The sequence below is a fragment of the Equus przewalskii genome, chromosome 21 (genome assembly GCF_037783145.1).
Source record: "Equus przewalskii isolate Varuska chromosome 21, EquPr2, whole genome shotgun sequence".
Classification (NCBI taxonomy): domain Eukaryota; kingdom Metazoa; phylum Chordata; class Mammalia; order Perissodactyla; family Equidae; genus Equus; species Equus przewalskii.
In genome coordinates this window covers 37,962,404-37,979,040 of record NC_091851.1, presented here as the reverse complement: position 1 = coordinate 37,979,040, position 16,637 = coordinate 37,962,404, and the positions used below count along the sequence as shown (strand labels likewise).

Genomic DNA, 16,637 nt, shown 5'->3' with positions numbered 1-16,637 from the left:
TGTGAACGTCAGAGGGTGCACGCACACTAACCTAGAGGGTCTAGCCTACCACACCTAGGCTAGATGGCACTAATCTTAGGGGACCACTGTCATCTATGCAGTCCATTGTTGACTGAATCATCGTTACGTTAGGCTACATTACCACTGTGCCCAGTACTATCTAGTATGAGACTGGTACTCAAGCACCTAGTTGCACCCACCTTACATGCTTGTAGGCAGCTGAGTCTCAATTTCCACTCCTTGCTTTTGATTCTTTTCTTCCCTCCAGCTGGAAGGAAAGCTGGACATCCTCAAGTGCCCAGCTCACTCAGAGCCCAGCTCCAACGCCACCTCCTCCGTGGGGCTGTCCCCAGTTCGCCCTGTCGGAGGTCACGTCTCCATTCTTTAAGCTCTATGCCGCTCTCATAACATTTACCACCTTCTATCCCGGAATTACGGGTATTTAGTTCATCCTACTCCTGTTTTATTCTTTCTGATAAGGCGACTGCGCGCTCCTTGAGGGCAGGCGCTGTGTCTGTCTTGCTCACAGTTACGCCCCTTAAATCTAACATAAATCCTGGCATTTAATAAAAACTTTGTTCAGAAACACTGTTGGACTCCCGTTTGTGTGTGGGAAGTGTATCTATGGCAGACAGTAGTGATATAATTGTGAGCAAAACAGATAGTTATGTCCTCATGGAGCTTACTGACTTCTGGGAGAGAAATATATTAATAAAAATCACATAATATGTATTTGTGACAAGATTTAAAAAACACATGATCGATATTTGCATTACTGTCCCCCGCTGACTTTATACACTTATACACACCCTTAGACAATACGGTTTCCATTTCAGGGCACGTCCTGCAGAGCTACACAGGCTTCCATCATCCTTTTCAGTGACACACCCTAGTCACCAGCACGGACACACCACTCCCCTACTGACGGACATTTAGCATGGTTCTGGTTTTGATTTTGCATTACAAACAACGACGCAACAGGTTTCTTGGTGCATGTACGCTGGTTTCTCTAGTAGATTCCAAGAAATCAAACTGCTGGGTCCTAGGGTTGCTTTTCTTTTTCATTTTTCGTTCTACACACGTCTGCATCGTTGGAATTCATGTGCTACTTTTGTGATGAGAAAAACGCCTAAAAAATAGAAAGAAGTAGGTAGATTGTTCGTGTTGTTGGCTCTTAGCAAGTAGAGGTGCCTGATCATTGTCATGACTGTTACATAACCTGCGAATCATTATGTAATAAAATCTGGAGAGATGCTCCTGCGGTTCCACGTTACCAAGCAGAGGAATCTCAGGCCTTCAACCTCGTCTAAAAGATGAGACACACGACTCTCTTCGGAGACTTTGGGTCTTTTCTGATATGAAATGTCACCGAGTCTCGATGACCAGGGTTTCCTACTGGTAAAGCCTTCTGCAAACTCTGTTTCCCTTTTGGCTGTCACAGAACCACGGAGCTGCAAGGGACTTATTAGCAGTCTCATGCAGTCCCACAACAGTTTCCAAAGGTCAGTTGTGAGTTGCTGCAAAGGCAGACAATTCAGGTGGGCCAGTTTTTCTCAGCTGGAATCCCTGTAAACACCATTCCCTTGCAGGTGATTAAGAGAGGAGCTTAAACCTGAGCTGATAAAGGCTGAAGTGCACAAAGACCTTGTGCGGTGCTAGGACAGCACCAGATAAATATAGTCACTGCTGCTGCAGGAACAGCAGGCTGCTCCTTCTCCAAATGCTTCCCCAGGTACGATGTCATTCCCTCCTGAGACAAGACCCCCCGGCTTCAGCTGGGGACACCAAGGCTGAGACAAAGAGTCCTGCAGCCAAGGAACATCTGTTGGGCGCCTCCTGATCAGACATGTGCAGAGCTCAGGGGAAACACAGAGGAGTAAGGAGCGCCAGGTCTTGTGGGGGTGTCAGGTTTAAAAATACATATAATCCACTGCAGTAAGAGCTCAGATAAAATTATGAAAGACAGTGTTGGGGAACCAGAGGAAGGTGGATCTTTGCCTGGAGGAATCAGAGAACGCTTCAGAAAGGATGTGAGGACTGAGCTGGGGCTGGAAGTCAAGAAAGCAAGGAAGGAGGTGAGGGGAAGAACATTCACACTGAGGGAAGAGCATATAGAGGCTCAGAGGCAGAAGGGTGGAAGAGCACGCTAAGTGCAGGGAGCCAAGAGCACGTGGAGGAAGAGAACTTGGCATGGGGTGGGCTCTGAGTCTTGAATAAGTGGCTGGAGTAAGTTAGAGAGAGAGAATGAACGGTTCAATCGCAAACGTGTTCAACACAGTCTTGAGTACGTGCCAGGCACTTTGCAAACACTAGGGATTCAGTGAGTGGTGACCCACAAAAGCCGAGTCCTCGGGGAGCCCAGAGTCAACGTGGTGGGTGGGAGTATAGACAAATCCACGAAGTGAAATGACAAGCTACCAGGATTGACGTCAGTGTAGACCACGCAGGTACTGCAGGTGCCTGGTGAAAAGTCACAAGGCTAGGAGGCAATATTTTGGCATCGTTTTCCCCAAGGGAAGTTGAGGGCAGAGACCGGTCATTTTCTTTGACTTAACTACTTAAAAAAACAAAACGTATTTAGATCTTTACTATACGCCAACTACTGTAATAACTGGTTTCTATATATTAATTCTCACATGAATCCCACGAAGCGGTACAATTATTCCATTTTACAGGTGAAAAAGCTGAGGCTCAGAGAGGTTAAGTAATTTGCCCCGTGTCACGCAGCTAGGAAGTGGCAAAGGCAAAGTTGGGGCCCCGGTCTTAACGACAGCCTGTAACGTCAACAATGCTCCCAAGGCGGGATTCAGTCTCGCGTGATCCCGCGCATCTCACTTGCTCTCGGTATTTCCGTCCGTAAAATGGGGCGAGGGGTCCAGCCGTCAGCTCAGGCGCGGTCGGGAGCGCAGCTCGCGGTCACCTGGACGGGGGGCAAGTCCGGGCGGCGGAAGCCGCGGTCCGCGGGCTGCGCTCACAGCTCGGAGCCTCAGCCGCCGGGCTCAGACCGGTTCCCATGACAACCCGGCCAGCCGCCGTCCTGGGGCCGCGGCGCGCGTCACTTCCGGTCCGTTTGCTTCCGGGTCCGAGCCCCCGCCGCGGCCGCGGCCCTCGGGGCCCCAGAGCGGAGTTCGGCGGCTCCTGGGCTCGCTTGTCGGGCCCCGCCACCTCCGCCGCCGCCCGGGGGCCTCGGCCTCGCCCGGGCCCAGCGCGCAGCCGCGGCCCGGCCCCCCTCTGGACCCGCCTCCGCGGGACGTCACGCCGTGGCTGAGTGCTTCCGGGTCGCGGCGGGCCCGGGGTCCTGGTCGCGGTGCCCTGTAGCCGGCCGGAGCGGCAGAGCCCGGGCGGGCCCGGCTCCGGCGGCGCCGCGGCTCCTCCTGCTTCGCTCGACCGGGGTCCTCGGCGGCGGGGTCGGGGTGAGTGCGAGGCGGCCGCGGGCGGAAACGGCCTCCGGGGCTTCCCGGGCGGAGGAGCGCCCGACTCGGCGGGGCTCGGCCGGCCCGGGCTCGGGGGCCCCTCGCGGCGGCGGGGGCGACGGGCGGGGCCGCCTCTTGGGCGCCCGGCGGCCCAGCTTGGCTCGGGACCCCCACGGCCCCGGGGGCGGCCTCGCAGGCTTCGGGAACGGCCGCGGGCGGCCCGGGGCGGCTCAGGAGGAACACCCCCTTTCGGCGACTCGCTCAGCAGGACATCCCGCTCCCAGGCGGTTGCCGCGCCGTGGCCCCCGGTCTCCGGCAGCAGGCCCGGGTTTGTACTGGCGGTGTGACCTTGGACAAGTCACTTGGTCTTCTGAGCCTCAGTTGCCTGATGAGTTACATGGAGTGAACCTGCCTGCGAGCGCCTCGGTGGGGGTGGGGGGGTATGCGTGCGAAGCTCGGCCTCGGGCATACAGCAGGCGTCCAGTAAATGATCGCTGCGGGGAATTCATTCACAAACCCGTGGGGAGGGCCCGAGTTTGGGACGAAGCTGTTTTTCGCAACTGCGGTGGCGCTCCCAGGCAGGAGGAGTGACCAGGCGGGGAAAAGCAGCCGCCAGCTTCTGTCGCCTGCAGGGCGGGGAGGCTGCTTCCTTCAGAGCTCCTCGGAGAGGCAGCTGCCACCGGGCAAGCCTGCTTTCGGCACGCTGAGGTTATTTTCAGGGATTTGGAACGCCTCTGTAAATTTCTCTGGGATCTGGTTGGGATGTGGGGACCCTCCGGTGTTTCCCAGCCAGTGGAAGGTGCTTTGGATGTGTCTCAGGGGGCCTCGGGCTCGAAATGAGAGCAGGAGTGGGCTGCGGAGGTGGCGGGTGGAGCTGTTCTCCCCTTGCTGCCCTGTGGAGGCCAGGGAACTTGGAGCCGGAGGAAGCTGAACCAGGGATCTGTCCGCTGTGGACTGGGGCAGTGCCCGGACCAAAATAGCTTCTGCCTGTGCAGGGAGGGGGGCCTTTGGATGCTGCTGGGGGAACGTTTCTGCTTGAATGGGCCAGCTGAGGAAAAGCCAAGCCAGTGCTTTGCTACCCAGAATCATTTCAGTGCCGTTCAGTGGGGTTTTAAACAGATACGGCTGTCTTTTGAGATGTTTCAAAAATAACAGAGAACCACCATCTCCCTGACAGCCGTCTCTCTCCCTTCATTGATTTGCTGTTCGGAGGGGGCCCAGATTGTGGGTGCAGGAAGTGCTGACCAGGCCTGTTGGCTCTGGGCACCCGCCTGACTCTGTTAGAGATGCTCACAGTGCCATTTTTTTTTTTTCTGCCAGACTGGCACGTCTTGGTGTTCCAATCCTCGGGTTGCATGGAGAAATTATCGGCTCCTGTCACTGCGCTGTCTTGGTCTCCTGTAACCACGCTGTTTTTGCAGAGAGTGTGTTTTTTGTTGTTCTTGCAGAATACCGGGAATAAATTACCGGCTCTGTGCTCAGAAAAGATACCAGCTACGGCCAGCTACAGTGCAGCCCGTATTCTCAGAAAATGTATTCGGGAGGGATGATGTCAGCTGCTTCATCGCTGGCCGGTCTCTGGCCAGCCTCTTCCCTTGGCCTTTGAGCTTACATCATAAAGAGATGGTGGTTCTTCCAGCCTGGTTCTGTGTGGGAAGATGTGAATTTTGCTACTATCGGAATTTTTAGAACTCAGCTCTGCTCGCCCTGCCCTAGGGCCCTTTCAAGTAGAGCTGTCCAGCAGACGATGCCACAGGATGGCTTTGCTTAAAAGCAGCGTGGCTCAGAGCTTGAGGCAGGGTTTTGGCAGCAGACCTAGGTTCGGATCTCAGATCCACTTCTTCCTAGCTTTGTAATTTGGGACAAGGGACTTCGCCTCTCTGAGCCTCAGTTTCCTCTTCTGTAACCTTGGGGCTGTCGTGGGTTTTATTGATTTTCGTCAAGCACTTAGCAGAGGGCCTTCAGGTACTAATCTCTTGGTGCACGGTGCTAATTGTAACAATAAGTAAGTGAGATAAATGGGAAGAAGCTGGGGCCTCAGGACCTGCCAACCCAGGTTCAGATTCCACTGGGCCTCTCTGAAGCTCTGATGGGCAGCTTGTTTAACGGCCGGGCCTTGGTTTCCTCATTGTTGTGAGGGTTAAACAGGATGATGCAGTTAAAGCAGAAAGCCCAATGCTCAGCACATAGTAGGACCTCAGTAATTGTTCGTTTCCTTCTCTTTAATTATCTTTTAGCATTCATTTTCTTCCACCTTTTTCCTCGCCTACCTAGCTTGGTTCAAGATTCTTCTTGGATGCGTTTCCCATCCTTGATTTGAAGATTTTGAACACCAGCTGGGCTATTTGGGTCCCTTTGCCTTGTTTATTGTTTGCCAGCAACAAACAAAGGTGTGGACTGTGGCGTGATTACAGAGCAGCAGACGCAGAGCTCGAGGGTGGCTGACATTGTAAAAAAAAAATTAGCCTCTGTGGGCTCAAAGCTGACTTCCTTGGGGAAAAGTCACAGCAGTGTTTAGGAGGCTTGCTGTCCCCCTATTTAAATTGTCCTCAGCCGTGCCAAAAAACAGTCCCTGGGGCCAGAGGCACGATGAAAGCTTCTCTTAGATAAATAAAAAATGGTCAGTGCATATGGGTTTCTGTTACCAGGGACAGTGATGGTTCTCTCAGGTTGCAATACAGTTCTGTTTTTTGAGAGAACATACGTACTTTGATACTAGACGATAAGCTCTTTCAACTGGAATTGAGGGCAAGGCTATGTCTTAACTGCTTCCCCTGCTGCCCCTTCCCCACCCCAAATCCCCCCACTGCAGCCTAGCACAGGGCCTTGGGCAAGGTTGGCGCTTCATAAATGCCTGTTGAACTCAGGAATCCTAGGGGGTGGGAGGGACTCAGGAGGAAGCCAGAGGCCAGGCCTGCCAGGCCTGCATCTCTAGTCCGCCTTTTCCTAGCCCCGAGCTACTTACGTCATGTCAGTCCTGGAGCCTCTGTTCCTTCTCTCTCCAGCTGATCTCCCAGGATTCTTGGGACAACTAAGTGAGAAACTAAAGGAGTGGCATCGTGAATGCTTACAGCCTTTGCATCATTCATTTCATCTGTGTGCCAGGCTCTGTGTTAGGCATCGTGGTGAACAAAACAGATGTGGTCCTTGCTGCTGTGGAGCTCTGGGGGTGACAGGAGGATACCAAGAGAGGAAGCGGGTAAAGAAGTAAATAAAGTCGATAATTTCCAGTGGTGATTATCCCAGGATAAGGGGGTCACAAGGGACGGGGGAGGTGGGAGGGCCTCTGAGGGGTGACATTTGAGCTTGAGGCCTGAATGATGAGAGTGAGCAGCTCTGGGAAGAACCAGAGGAAGAGCATGCAAAAGACAGCAATGGACAAAGGTCCTGAGATAGAAAGGAGCTTGACGTGTTTGAGGAACAGACAGAAAGGTCCGTGTGGGGGAAGGGAAGGGAGGGGGCAGACTACTGTGGGGGGTGAGCGGCCGCTGACCACGCGGAGCCTTTGACCTTGGTCCAGAGGTAGAAGTTGATCCTAAGTGGGCTGGCATCTGCCTCGTGTGCCCCCAGGCGCACTTGTTCTGTGGTTCCTGAAGCACTGGGCTGCCTGCAGGGCCATAGGTGGGAGACGGTGGCCTCTCCGTGTCCCTAGGTCTCCTGCACATCTCACCCCTCACCTCACAGTTAAGACCCCCGAGAGGCTCCCCAAAACTCTGGAGAAGCCAGACGGGTGCTTGTGGAGACAGGGATGGTTTCATTGACCTGATGATGGTTGCCAGGCTTTGGGCTCTTAGGACTCCCTGAGCTGAACTCAGATCTGCGAGAGGACTCCATGTGTCCCTCCCATCCCACTGCCGCTTCTTCCGGGTCCCTTGCCATCCCCCACAGCCGGCAGAGCCTCCCCGGCTCAGACAGCAGGCGTGTGAATCGCCGTGCTTAGGTTAGTTGCTGTGTTCAGGCCCGAGGCCTGCGCCCATGGAGCCTGGTCAGCACTGGCAGGACAGGCGAGTGCGAACACGCACATCCACCACCTGTTGGAGACATTTGTCCTGCTCGGATCTGACCCCCTCGAGGATGCTTGGCATCATGGCGGGTGGCACACCTTCAGGCCCCGGGAATGGCTGCTTGTAAGTGTCAAGGGCTTACTTTGAGCCGGCATCTGTGCAGAGCTTTCTATACTGATGGCACATAATCCTCCCACCAGCTCTGGACTCTAGGTCCCATTGTTCACCTCCTTTTTCAGAGGAGAAAACTGAGGCCCAGAGAGGTTGAGGAATTTGCCCAAGTGACCTAGAGCAGCAGACCCAGGATTGACACCGGGCCGTCTGGCTTCGGAATCTGTGTGCAACCCCTGCTGTGTGGCCTCCCCCGGGCCTGGCAGTATCCCTCGATGAATCCAGGTTTGCTGCCAGCATTGTGGGCGCCACGAATATTGCTGCAGCTGTACACATGCTCCTAACAAGTGGCCAGGCAGACAGCAAGAGTGTATAAATCCAGTGTGTCCCAGCTCAGAACGTCCTCTTCTCTCCCAGTGGGGCCATAAACTGCTCTTAAGGTAAAGGGGAATGCAGGCCTGTGAAGGCGGATGAAAGCCCTCTCCAGGGGCCAGCAGCCAGCATGGTCTCTCTTTAAAACTGTCGATGTGATGTGTCCCTCTTTCCCGTGCTTTGAACTCCTCAGGCGCTTCCTATGGTTCTTTGAATAAAATGTAAAATTCTTAATGTGCTCTTTGAGGCCTTGGAGAACAGGCTCCTGCTTAAGCCTGCGGCTCCATCTCTTGTCACTCCCCTCCTCTCTGCTGCCGCAGCCACACTTGGCTTCTCTCTGTTCACATGCCAGTCTCCTTCCTGCCTCAGGAAAGCAGGGTGTGGTGGTGAAGGGCACGGACTTTGGAGCCCGACTGCCACAGCTCTGATCTCAGCTCTGCCTCTTAACAGTTCTGTAACTTTGGGCAAGTTTCTTACCGTCTGTATGTCTCAGTTTTTACATCTGTAAAATGGGGACAACAATGGTACCTATCTCCCGGGGTTGTTTAAGAAGACGGCCGGCGAGCATGTGTCAGTGCCTGGCACAGGGTGAGCACTGGCAGTGTTAGCCCGGGGCCTTCGTCCGTGCCGCTGCTTCTGGGGTACACCCTCGCCCCCCTCTTTGCCTGGGAAGCTCCTCATCCTTCAGGTCTAACCGTTACTGCCTCAGGGGCTTTTTAAAACTCCTCCTTCTCACCAAAAAACCAGGGTAGGTGCCCCTAATCATATTTTTCATTGGTGAGCTCCACAAGGTCAAGGGCCTTGTCTGTCTTGTTTCCACTGCAACCTCACGTAGTATGTGTTCAGCAAATGTGCCGAATGAATGAGCAGAAAGGGGCCCTGGGCTGGTGGTGCCCATGTAGCTCAGGCCAGTGCTGCTGCTTATCCTGCCTCAGCAGCCACAAGCTGGTGTGTGGACTATTGCGAGGAATGACACACTCCTGGTTCTTCCCCTTCCAGAGCACTCCGCTGGTCCAGGCGAGCAACATGTCAGTGCTTTTAGTCATGTCCCTGACTCCAACCCAGATGCCATGGAGGAGATAAGGTAGCCCCCGTCCCTGAATCCGATGGAGAAGCCCAGTTCAATGGATACGAAATACAAGGATGACTTATTTCGGAAGTACGTGCAGTTCCATGAGGGCCAAGTGGACACCACCCCCAGCAAGCAGCGGCCCGGCAGTGAGGAGTACCTGCGGGCGGCAGCCTCGACCCTGCTCAGCGCGCACAAGCTGGATCCCTTCTATCGATTCCGGCTGATCCAGTTCTATGAGGTGGTGGAGAGCTCCCTGCGCTCGCTGAGCTCCTCCAGCCTGCGGGCTTTGCAGTCTGCCTTCAGCGTGCTCGAGACGGTGGGCGTCAACCTCTTCCTCTACCCGTGGAAGAAGGAGTTCAGAAGCATCAAGGTAAGGTCTAGGGACGGGCCCTCCGCTCTGGTCTCCCTTCTCCCTTCTCCCCGCTTCCAGTCCGTCTTGAGAGGGCTTGTGCCCATCTGATCACATCCCTCCTCTGCCCCCAGACCCTCCCACTCTCTCCACTGCCTTTGAGAGAACAACCAGAATTACCCCCCAGGTCCCCACTGTGCCTGTCGTCCAGTGTCACTCGTAACTGGCTCCCTGCCCCGCAGCGCATGTCTGAAGCTGTGAGGTTGGAAAGGTAGGCAGCACCCCGCTTGTGCAGGACCTTGAAGCCGGGGCGGAGGGCTTGGCTTTATTCCAAGTGGGCAGGGAGGCCAGGCAGTGCTGGGATCAGGGTTACATTTGAAAAGAATCCTTCTGGCTGTCTTACGGGAAATAGATTGTAGAGGGGCAGGAGTAGGGCGGGGAGACATTAGGAGGCTGCCGCCATGTCCGGGTACCCAGAGAGACGCTTTGGACAAAGCGGTAACAGAAGGAGGGAGGAGGGTGAATTTGAGAGAGAGAATCCTCAGTCACTCCAAAGACAGTGATGGCTCAGGAGAGTGTCACCTGATCGGGCCCTTCAGCCTGGTATACTCTTCGCACCTACGTAGAAACACCAGAAAGGAGCATTCTCGTTGCTCCTTGGATGTTCTGCCCCCGATCCGATGCCCTTGCTTCCCCCGCGTTTGCCCCATCCCCTTGTTGTATGGAGCGGGGCCGCTGCCCCATGGAGAAGTCAGTGGCCTTGTTCCTGCACTTGAGGAAGGAGTGGTGTGTGAGCTCCCTCGCGCCGGTGAGCCGAGCTGCTGGCGGCCTTGGCCTCTGCCCGCCGCAGTGGGGCACCGAAGCGGACTCCTGCCCCTCCCCCGCCTCTCCCCCGCGCTCCTGTTCAGATTGGCCGTCCTGGCTTTGACGCAGTCTCCGTCTGTGTCCAGAGGGAAAATGCTGCCTCTCTTTCTCTGCCCTCTTCCTTCTCCTAGACCTACACGGGCCCCTTCGTTTACTATGTCAAGTCGACCTTACTGGAAGAGGACATCCGAGCAATCCTGAACTACATGGGCTACGTGCCTGAGCTGGGGACCGCGTACAAGCTCCGAGAGCTGGGGGAGACCCTCCAGGTGAAGATGGTCTCCTTCGAACTCTTTCTGGCCAAGGTGGAGTGTGAGCAGATGCTGGAAATCCACTCACAAGTCAAGGATAAGGGCTACTCTGAGCTGGACGTGGTGAGCGAGCGCAAGAGCAGCGCAGAGGACGTGCGTGGCTGCTCCGATGCCCTGCGGCGGCGCGCCGAGGGCCGGGAGCACCTAACAGCCTCCATGGCCCGTGTGGCGCTCCAGAAGTCAGCCAGTGAGCGGGCGGCCAAGGACTACTACAAGCCCCGCGTGACCAAGCCCTCGAGGTCGGTAGATACCTACGACAGCTACTGGGAGAGCCGGAAGCCGCCCCTCAAGGCCTCGCTGAGCCTGCGCAAGGAGCCTGTGGCAGCAGACTTGGGGGACGACCTCAAGGATGAGATCATCCGTCCGTCCCCCTCGCTCCTGACCATGTCCACTTCCCCCCACGGCAGCCCGGATGACCTTCCTTCCCCCTCCTCCAACAATGGCCTTGGCCTGCTGCGTGGCACATACTTCTCCGCTCAGGATGACGTAGATCTGTACACAGACTCAGAACCTCGGAGCACGTACCGGAGGCAGGACGCCCTGCGGCCGGACGTGTGGCTGCTCAGAAACGATGCCCATCCCCTCTACCACAAGCGCTCGCCCCCTGCCAAAGAGTCTGCCCTCTCCAAGTGCCAAAACTGCGGTCTGTCCTGCAGCTCCTCCCTCTGCCAGCGCTGTGACAGCCTGCTCGCCTGTCCCCCGGCCTCCAAACCTGGCCCCTTTCCCAGCAAGGCCTCCGCCCACGACAGCCTGGCCCACGGGCCGTCCCTGCGGGAGAGGTATGCAGGCCAGACTCAGGGCCTCGAGCGGCTGCCACACCTCCACTCCAAACCCAAGCCCTCCCCCACAGCCACCTCCCGCTGTGGCTTCTGTAACCGCCCCGGTGCCACCAACACCTGCACCCAGTGTTCAAAAGTCTCCTGCGACGCCTGCCTCAGCGCCTACCATTATGACCCCTGCTGCAAAAAGAGCGAGCTGCACAAGTTCGTGCCCAACAACCAGCTGAACTACAAGTCCGCCCAGCTCCCCCACCTCGTGTACAGATAGGCTCGGCGCGCCCCTCCCTGCTCCAAGGGCTACGCCGCTCACCCGTCTGGCTTCCGGGGAAGACGTGTTCGTGCGTTATCTCGAAGCAGAGACCTGCACTTGACCACGTGGGGGCCAGGGGCTCGTGGGGCCGGCCGCACCGTGTGGAGTTCACTTAGCGACTCGTGTGTTTCAGCTGGTGGCTGCTTTGTCTCCTGACAAGGGAGAGGGTGGCACTTCCGTTCAGATTAATTTTTGCTGATCTCTCCACTCCCTAGTCTGTTGTTTGGGTTTTCTTTTAAAGAGAATTTCTATCTCTGGGACTCTTGCCATGCCTGCCACTCCCAGCACAAAGCCAACGGGGACTAGGAAGGGCCCTCCAGGTCACCTCCAAATGCCCCCCTGGAGTGGCGAGCTAGAGGCCTGTTGGCTTGTGAAATGAGCCCTCCGGCCACACTGGGCCTCTTCAGTGGCTCATCCCTTCGCCTCCCCCTTCCCGGACACAAGGACCCCCACCTGACCTCCCCGCCCCTCGCTCCCCCACCCAGGTCTCACAGGTGAACTGAGCCCAGTGTTAGCTGAATGTCCTCCTGTTGCCACCACAGTGCAGTCCAGCCCGTGGTGTTTGGCACTTTGCTCCAGCGTGTTGACGTGTGGCCCTTCTGCAGCAGGACTGTCGTCTCCCCTTTCTGTCATTTGCACATTCCCCTCTTCCTGTACTGTAAATAGATATTTTTGAGATTTATTTTTAAATAAATATTCAACTTGCCGTGTGTTTCAAAGTGGTTAAAACATTAATTATGTAGCTGTTTATAAAAATGCCCCGGGTTCTTTAGTCTTCCAAGGGAGGGCCTCAAGCCCATCCCTGTGGTATCCTCCACTGGCCACAGCCCAAGGGTAGAGCAGAGAGTGTGGGGGCAGAGGAGCAGAGCCGATGTCCCTGAGGTGGTGGAGAGCCACTGTCTTCCCTACAATAAGTTTCTATACACCTACCTCCAGTGGGTTCTAGGGGGTTAGCGCGGGCCGACAGGTCTGGTAGCCTAGTGACGATTCAGGAACCTCCGTGCAGATCTGCAGCCCGGCCTTTGCCACTTGCTGAGTGTGAACCTGGCACTCCACACTTCTTCTGGAGTCCCGTTTCAGAAGGAGAATCATTTGGGATTCCTGCCACCCCTCTATCTCAGTCCTCTTCTCTTCACCTGTTTCCAGGACTCTGCAATGTTTGCGATCTTTTTGCACTAAGAGTGGGCGGGAGTCGGCGTGCGCCCCTGAGACGTGTCCCCTGGGATTCTCAGCCGAGCCTAAGCTTCCAAAGCCGAAGGCCCCTTAATCTCCTCTTGTGAATTACTGACCCCTGGATTTTCCTTTTGGGGTGCAGAGCAGGAGTGGGGCAAGAGTTTGAAAATAAAGCCGCTTCCTTGTGAACTAATAATCGATTTTAGCCATAAGTGTTTGTGCTGTATGGAATGTCACAGGAATTTACATGCAGTGGGTTTTCTGGTAGAAGGAGGTATTCAGCTCTTGAGCAAATTTAAATCTGGCTGAGTCCTGAGGCCACTGTGAATTTGCTGATGTCCTTCCAACTCAGTTGAGTGATTTTAAGGTTTTCAGTCTTCTCTGGCTCTTTTTTATATATCTAGTGGATCACATGTAGATATTCAACATGTATATACAGCCGGATTTCAGCCAACCTCCCTGCTAAGACCAAGCCCGTTCTGGGGCATCTGTCTTCGCTGTTCTTCCTTTTCACGTTTCAGAAGTGTCAGTGCCACCCACTCCCGAGAGCTCTAGCTTTCCGTTTCCAGATCGCTCCAGCACTACAGTCACTCTTTAACCACCTGTGATGCCACGTAACTGACACGGCAGACAAAAGCAGGAGCCACTCGCTTGTCCTGGGAGAGACAGTCCAGGGTGCGTTTCACCATGGAGATACTGTGTTCGTGGACTGGAATAGGAAACGCTGTGACCCTGCTCCTTCCTGGTGTGTATCTTCTCGTGTGAGGTTGCTGTGATTAAGATAGTTAAATATGTGCTAATTTAAAAATGCAGATGTTTTACATTTGATTTCTACCAAGAGTTGAAATGTTGAGAGATGATTTTAAAAAAGTAATAAAGTGTCTTCCATTGTTAAATGAAGTGTTTGGGGTTTTATGTCCCCTCTCCTTGCTGCTTTGAAGTTTGCTCGGGTTTGGGGGTTTTTTGCTCAAGCCTTATTTAGTTCTTTAATGACAGGGCTCACATTTTCTCCTCCATGGAACAGGAATAATAACAGCCAGCTTCTGAGTGCCTGTACTATGAGCCTGGCGGCTCGTCCGCTCAGACTTCACGTGCGTGATCTCGTCTGGTGTCGGTCCTCCAGGGAGACAGGTGCTGTTATGATCCCCGTCTTACAGATGGGGAGACTGAGGTGTGCAGAGTTCACCTGTGTTTCCCACGTTTCCAGGAGAAATGATTGTTGGTGGTGATTGACAGGCATTAAATAACATTGAAGGACATTATGAGAAAAAGGTCCATTTTTCATTCTTTAGATTCACTTAAACGCCTCAAAGAGGCAGTCAGTTTAATGCTACCTTGCCTGTAACAATGAGAAAGCAGACGTCGGGCTCACCTCTGGCAGAATCTTAGCCAGGTTTTCAGTTACCTTCTATTTAGGGCAGCCACACTGCTTTTCCATCTACAGCAATGACAGATTACTTTAAAAGTCAATTTAAGGTGTTTTTAATAGAGTTGACGTAAAAGCAAAGGACATGGCCAAAATCTTAAGGGTGGGTAAGAGCGGCTGTGGTTTGGGACATCCTGGCCCTAGCACCACGGTGCTGACCGCTGCTGGGCAGGGCCCACGAGGTGGTTCAGCTGTTGGGGAAGAGACGGAACAGGCTTCTCCTTTTCCCGCACTGGCTGGACAAATATCCAGGCTTTGGGCCAGACCCAGGCCCAGGTGCTGGGTTTGCTTTTAGCTACAGCATAGGAAATGGCCCCACCATCCTGGCTGCCAGGAACAGCAGCTTCCTGGAGATGACACCCAGCCTGGGAGAGCAGAGGCAGCCACTAGGCCCTGCATCCGAAGCGGAGCAGATTCTGAGCAGATGCTTAATTTGTATATGTAGATAACAAGCATTTAAGCCCCTCAGGCCCACCAGCTGTACAGCATTAGCTCTGCTGCCAGCTCCGAGCACCGATCTGTGGTACCCCACGAGCCTGATTGCCAATCTCAGATGAGAATATGGCAAACATTGTGAATGGAACCCCGATCTCTGCTCGCCCTTCCTCCCTGGGTAAGAGAAGCCCTGATTTGTAGACATATGGCTGTCAAGACTGCCTCTCCTGCAGCCAGGCACAGTCATGTGACTGCGTCTGGGCCCTGGGATGGAAGAGTGCCGTGTGTGGCTTCTGAGACATGTCCTTCAAAGAAAGGAGTTTGTCCCTCTTCCCACCCGGACCCTCCTTCCCGCTGGACTGGCTGTGCTGGCTGGAGTGGAGCAGCCTTGGGAGACCGAGTTGGAAGCCAAGTGAAGGGGAGGGTGGGGCGGCAGCTGGGAGGGGCATGGTCCCTGATGCTTCGGAAGCCGCGATCACGCCTGGCCTGCCCGCTTACCTGCAGAGTTTTTATATGAGAGGGAGAAAGGATTATCTTGCGTAAACCACAGGCTCTCTCTTTGCTCATTTAAAAAGCCCTTTTATTTACAAAAGAAGTGAGGCTGGTATAATGAACGCTCATGTATATTGAACCCAGCTTCCATGGTTCAACAGTTAGCAACTTGTGGCCACCTGCTTTCCTCTACCTGGCCAACCCCCCGCCCCCCAGTTCCTTTGAAGCAAACTGCAGACACCTGTTTCATCTGTGAACATTTCAGTATGTGTATCTAAAAGACAAGGACTTTTGAAACACAATAGCATGAGCACATCTAAATTTTTATAACAATTCTTTAATAGTGACAAATACCCAGTCATTGTCCCCATGTCCAGTTGTCTTATGAACCTGTATGTTTAGAACAGTTTGGTTGCATCAGGGCGCAAATAAGGCCCGCACGCCGCAGTTCGTGGACAGGCCTGTAAATGGCCTTTACAGACTGCCGGGCAGAGCGTAGGGCCCTGTCTCTCTTTCCTTGAAATGTGTTTGTTGAGGAAGCTGGGCTATTCGTCCCTCAGCATTTGCCAGTCTCAGTTTCGCTGATTGCAGCCCTGCTGTTATTAACATGCTCCTCTGTTCTCCGATCTCCCGAAAACTGGTATTTGGCTCTTCTTTCTTTACAGTTCCTACTGTTTATTTGCACAGATTATACAAAAGTAGAAAAATAAACAATTCTTAGGGGTCTGAGTCAGAGTCGAAGCTCCATAAATAAGGGGGGAGGGGAAATAACTTAAGGCGGGGATGGGTTAGTTCATAAATAAGGTCTGGGTTCCAGACGGGCGGCGGTGGGTCCAGGTCCTCAGACGCACAGGTCTCCGCTGGCAACACATTTCAGGTCCCGTGTGAGGAGGCGGAAGAGGTTGAATGTGACGGAGGCCTCAAGGCAGCCTTGGGACTCCTTCTTCGTGGCCTCCTGGAGCCGGTGCAGCCAGTGGTGGAGGCGGCTCCGGGGTCTGGGGCCTGCTGTGGGCTGAGCCGGGACACAGGCCCGGAGCCTGGAGTGGATGTGGCGCAGCGTGTGAAGGGGCTGGTCCAGGACGACGCCCAGGGACGCATCAGCCGCAGTCCTCAGGACCTTCAGCGTCAGGTGTAGCTCAGCCTCCAGGGCCACCGGGCGCTCCCACACCTGCAGCAGCCTCAGGTCTCTGGTCATGGGGAAGAGGCGAGAGCTGCAGCTCCAGTCGTTCTGCAGGAGCGACTCTTCCAAGGCATCCTTGGCTTTCTTAAAGGCTTCCAGCTCCCGTGGCGACAGAGATTGGAACCTGCCCATGTGGCAGCCCCTCCAGGTTGTGGTGGGCTTGGAAGTGGGGACAGGGCCAGCTGTGGCCAAGCCCAGCACCACGGTCATGAGCACCAGAACCCAAGCTGTAGTCATGGTCGGATCTCAACTGCTCCTCTGGCCTCATGGCTCTGCTTTTAGCCAGGCTCCCTGGGCAGTCCCAGGTGATGTGTGTAAAGTGAAAAGGCAAATGGAAGTTGCAATC

General features: G+C 54.7%; 2 protein-coding genes across 5 annotated transcripts; one reads left to right on the top strand and one right to left on the bottom strand.

The window, feature by feature from the left end:
• Positions 1 to 2,818: 2,818 nt before the first annotated feature.
• Positions 2,819 to 13,654, top strand: SPATA2 (spermatogenesis associated 2). Of its 4 annotated transcripts, XM_070589427.1 has the most exons (4): positions 3,531 to 3,741; positions 6,419 to 6,612; positions 8,900 to 9,342; positions 10,317 to 13,654. In XM_070589427.1, the coding sequence occupies exons 3-4, from the start codon at positions 9,007 to 9,009 to the stop codon at positions 11,541 to 11,543; spliced, it is 1,563 nt and encodes a 520-aa protein (XP_070445528.1). In that variant the 5' UTR covers positions 3,531 to 3,741; positions 6,419 to 6,612; positions 8,900 to 9,006; the 3' UTR covers positions 11,544 to 13,654. The 4 variants fall into 4 exon arrangements, with proteins under 4 accessions (XP_070445526.1, XP_070445527.1, XP_070445528.1 ...); XM_070589425.1 differs by lacking the exons at positions 3,531 to 3,741; positions 6,419 to 6,612 and adding an exon at positions 2,819 to 3,413; XM_070589426.1 differs by lacking the exon at positions 6,419 to 6,612 and having other exon boundaries at positions 3,527 to 3,741.
• Positions 13,655 to 15,840: 2,186 nt separating this feature from the next.
• Positions 15,841 to 16,579, bottom strand: LOC103546142 (interferon lambda-1-like). The gene has a single exon (XM_008512581.2). The coding sequence runs from the start codon at positions 16,526 to 16,528 to the stop codon at positions 15,953 to 15,955; it is 576 nt and encodes a 191-aa protein (XP_008510803.2). The 5' UTR covers positions 16,529 to 16,579; the 3' UTR covers positions 15,841 to 15,952.
• Positions 16,580 to 16,637: the final 58 nt, after the last annotated feature.

What these genes read in the sequence shown, in the direction of transcription:
- SPATA2 (XM_070589425.1), top strand. Translation starts at nt 9,007, where the DNA reads ATGGAGAAGCCCAGTTCAATGGATACGAAATACAAGGATGACTTATTT. An exon ending in AGGAGTTCAGAAGCATCAAG is followed by an intron (nt 9,343 to 10,316) that starts GTAAGGTCTAGG and finishes TCCTTCTCCTAG; the next exon opens with ACCTACACGGGCCCCTTCGT.
- LOC103546142 (XM_008512581.2), bottom strand. Translation starts at nt 16,528, where the DNA reads ATGACTACAGCTTGGGTTCTGGTGCTCATGACCGTGGTGCTGGGCTTG.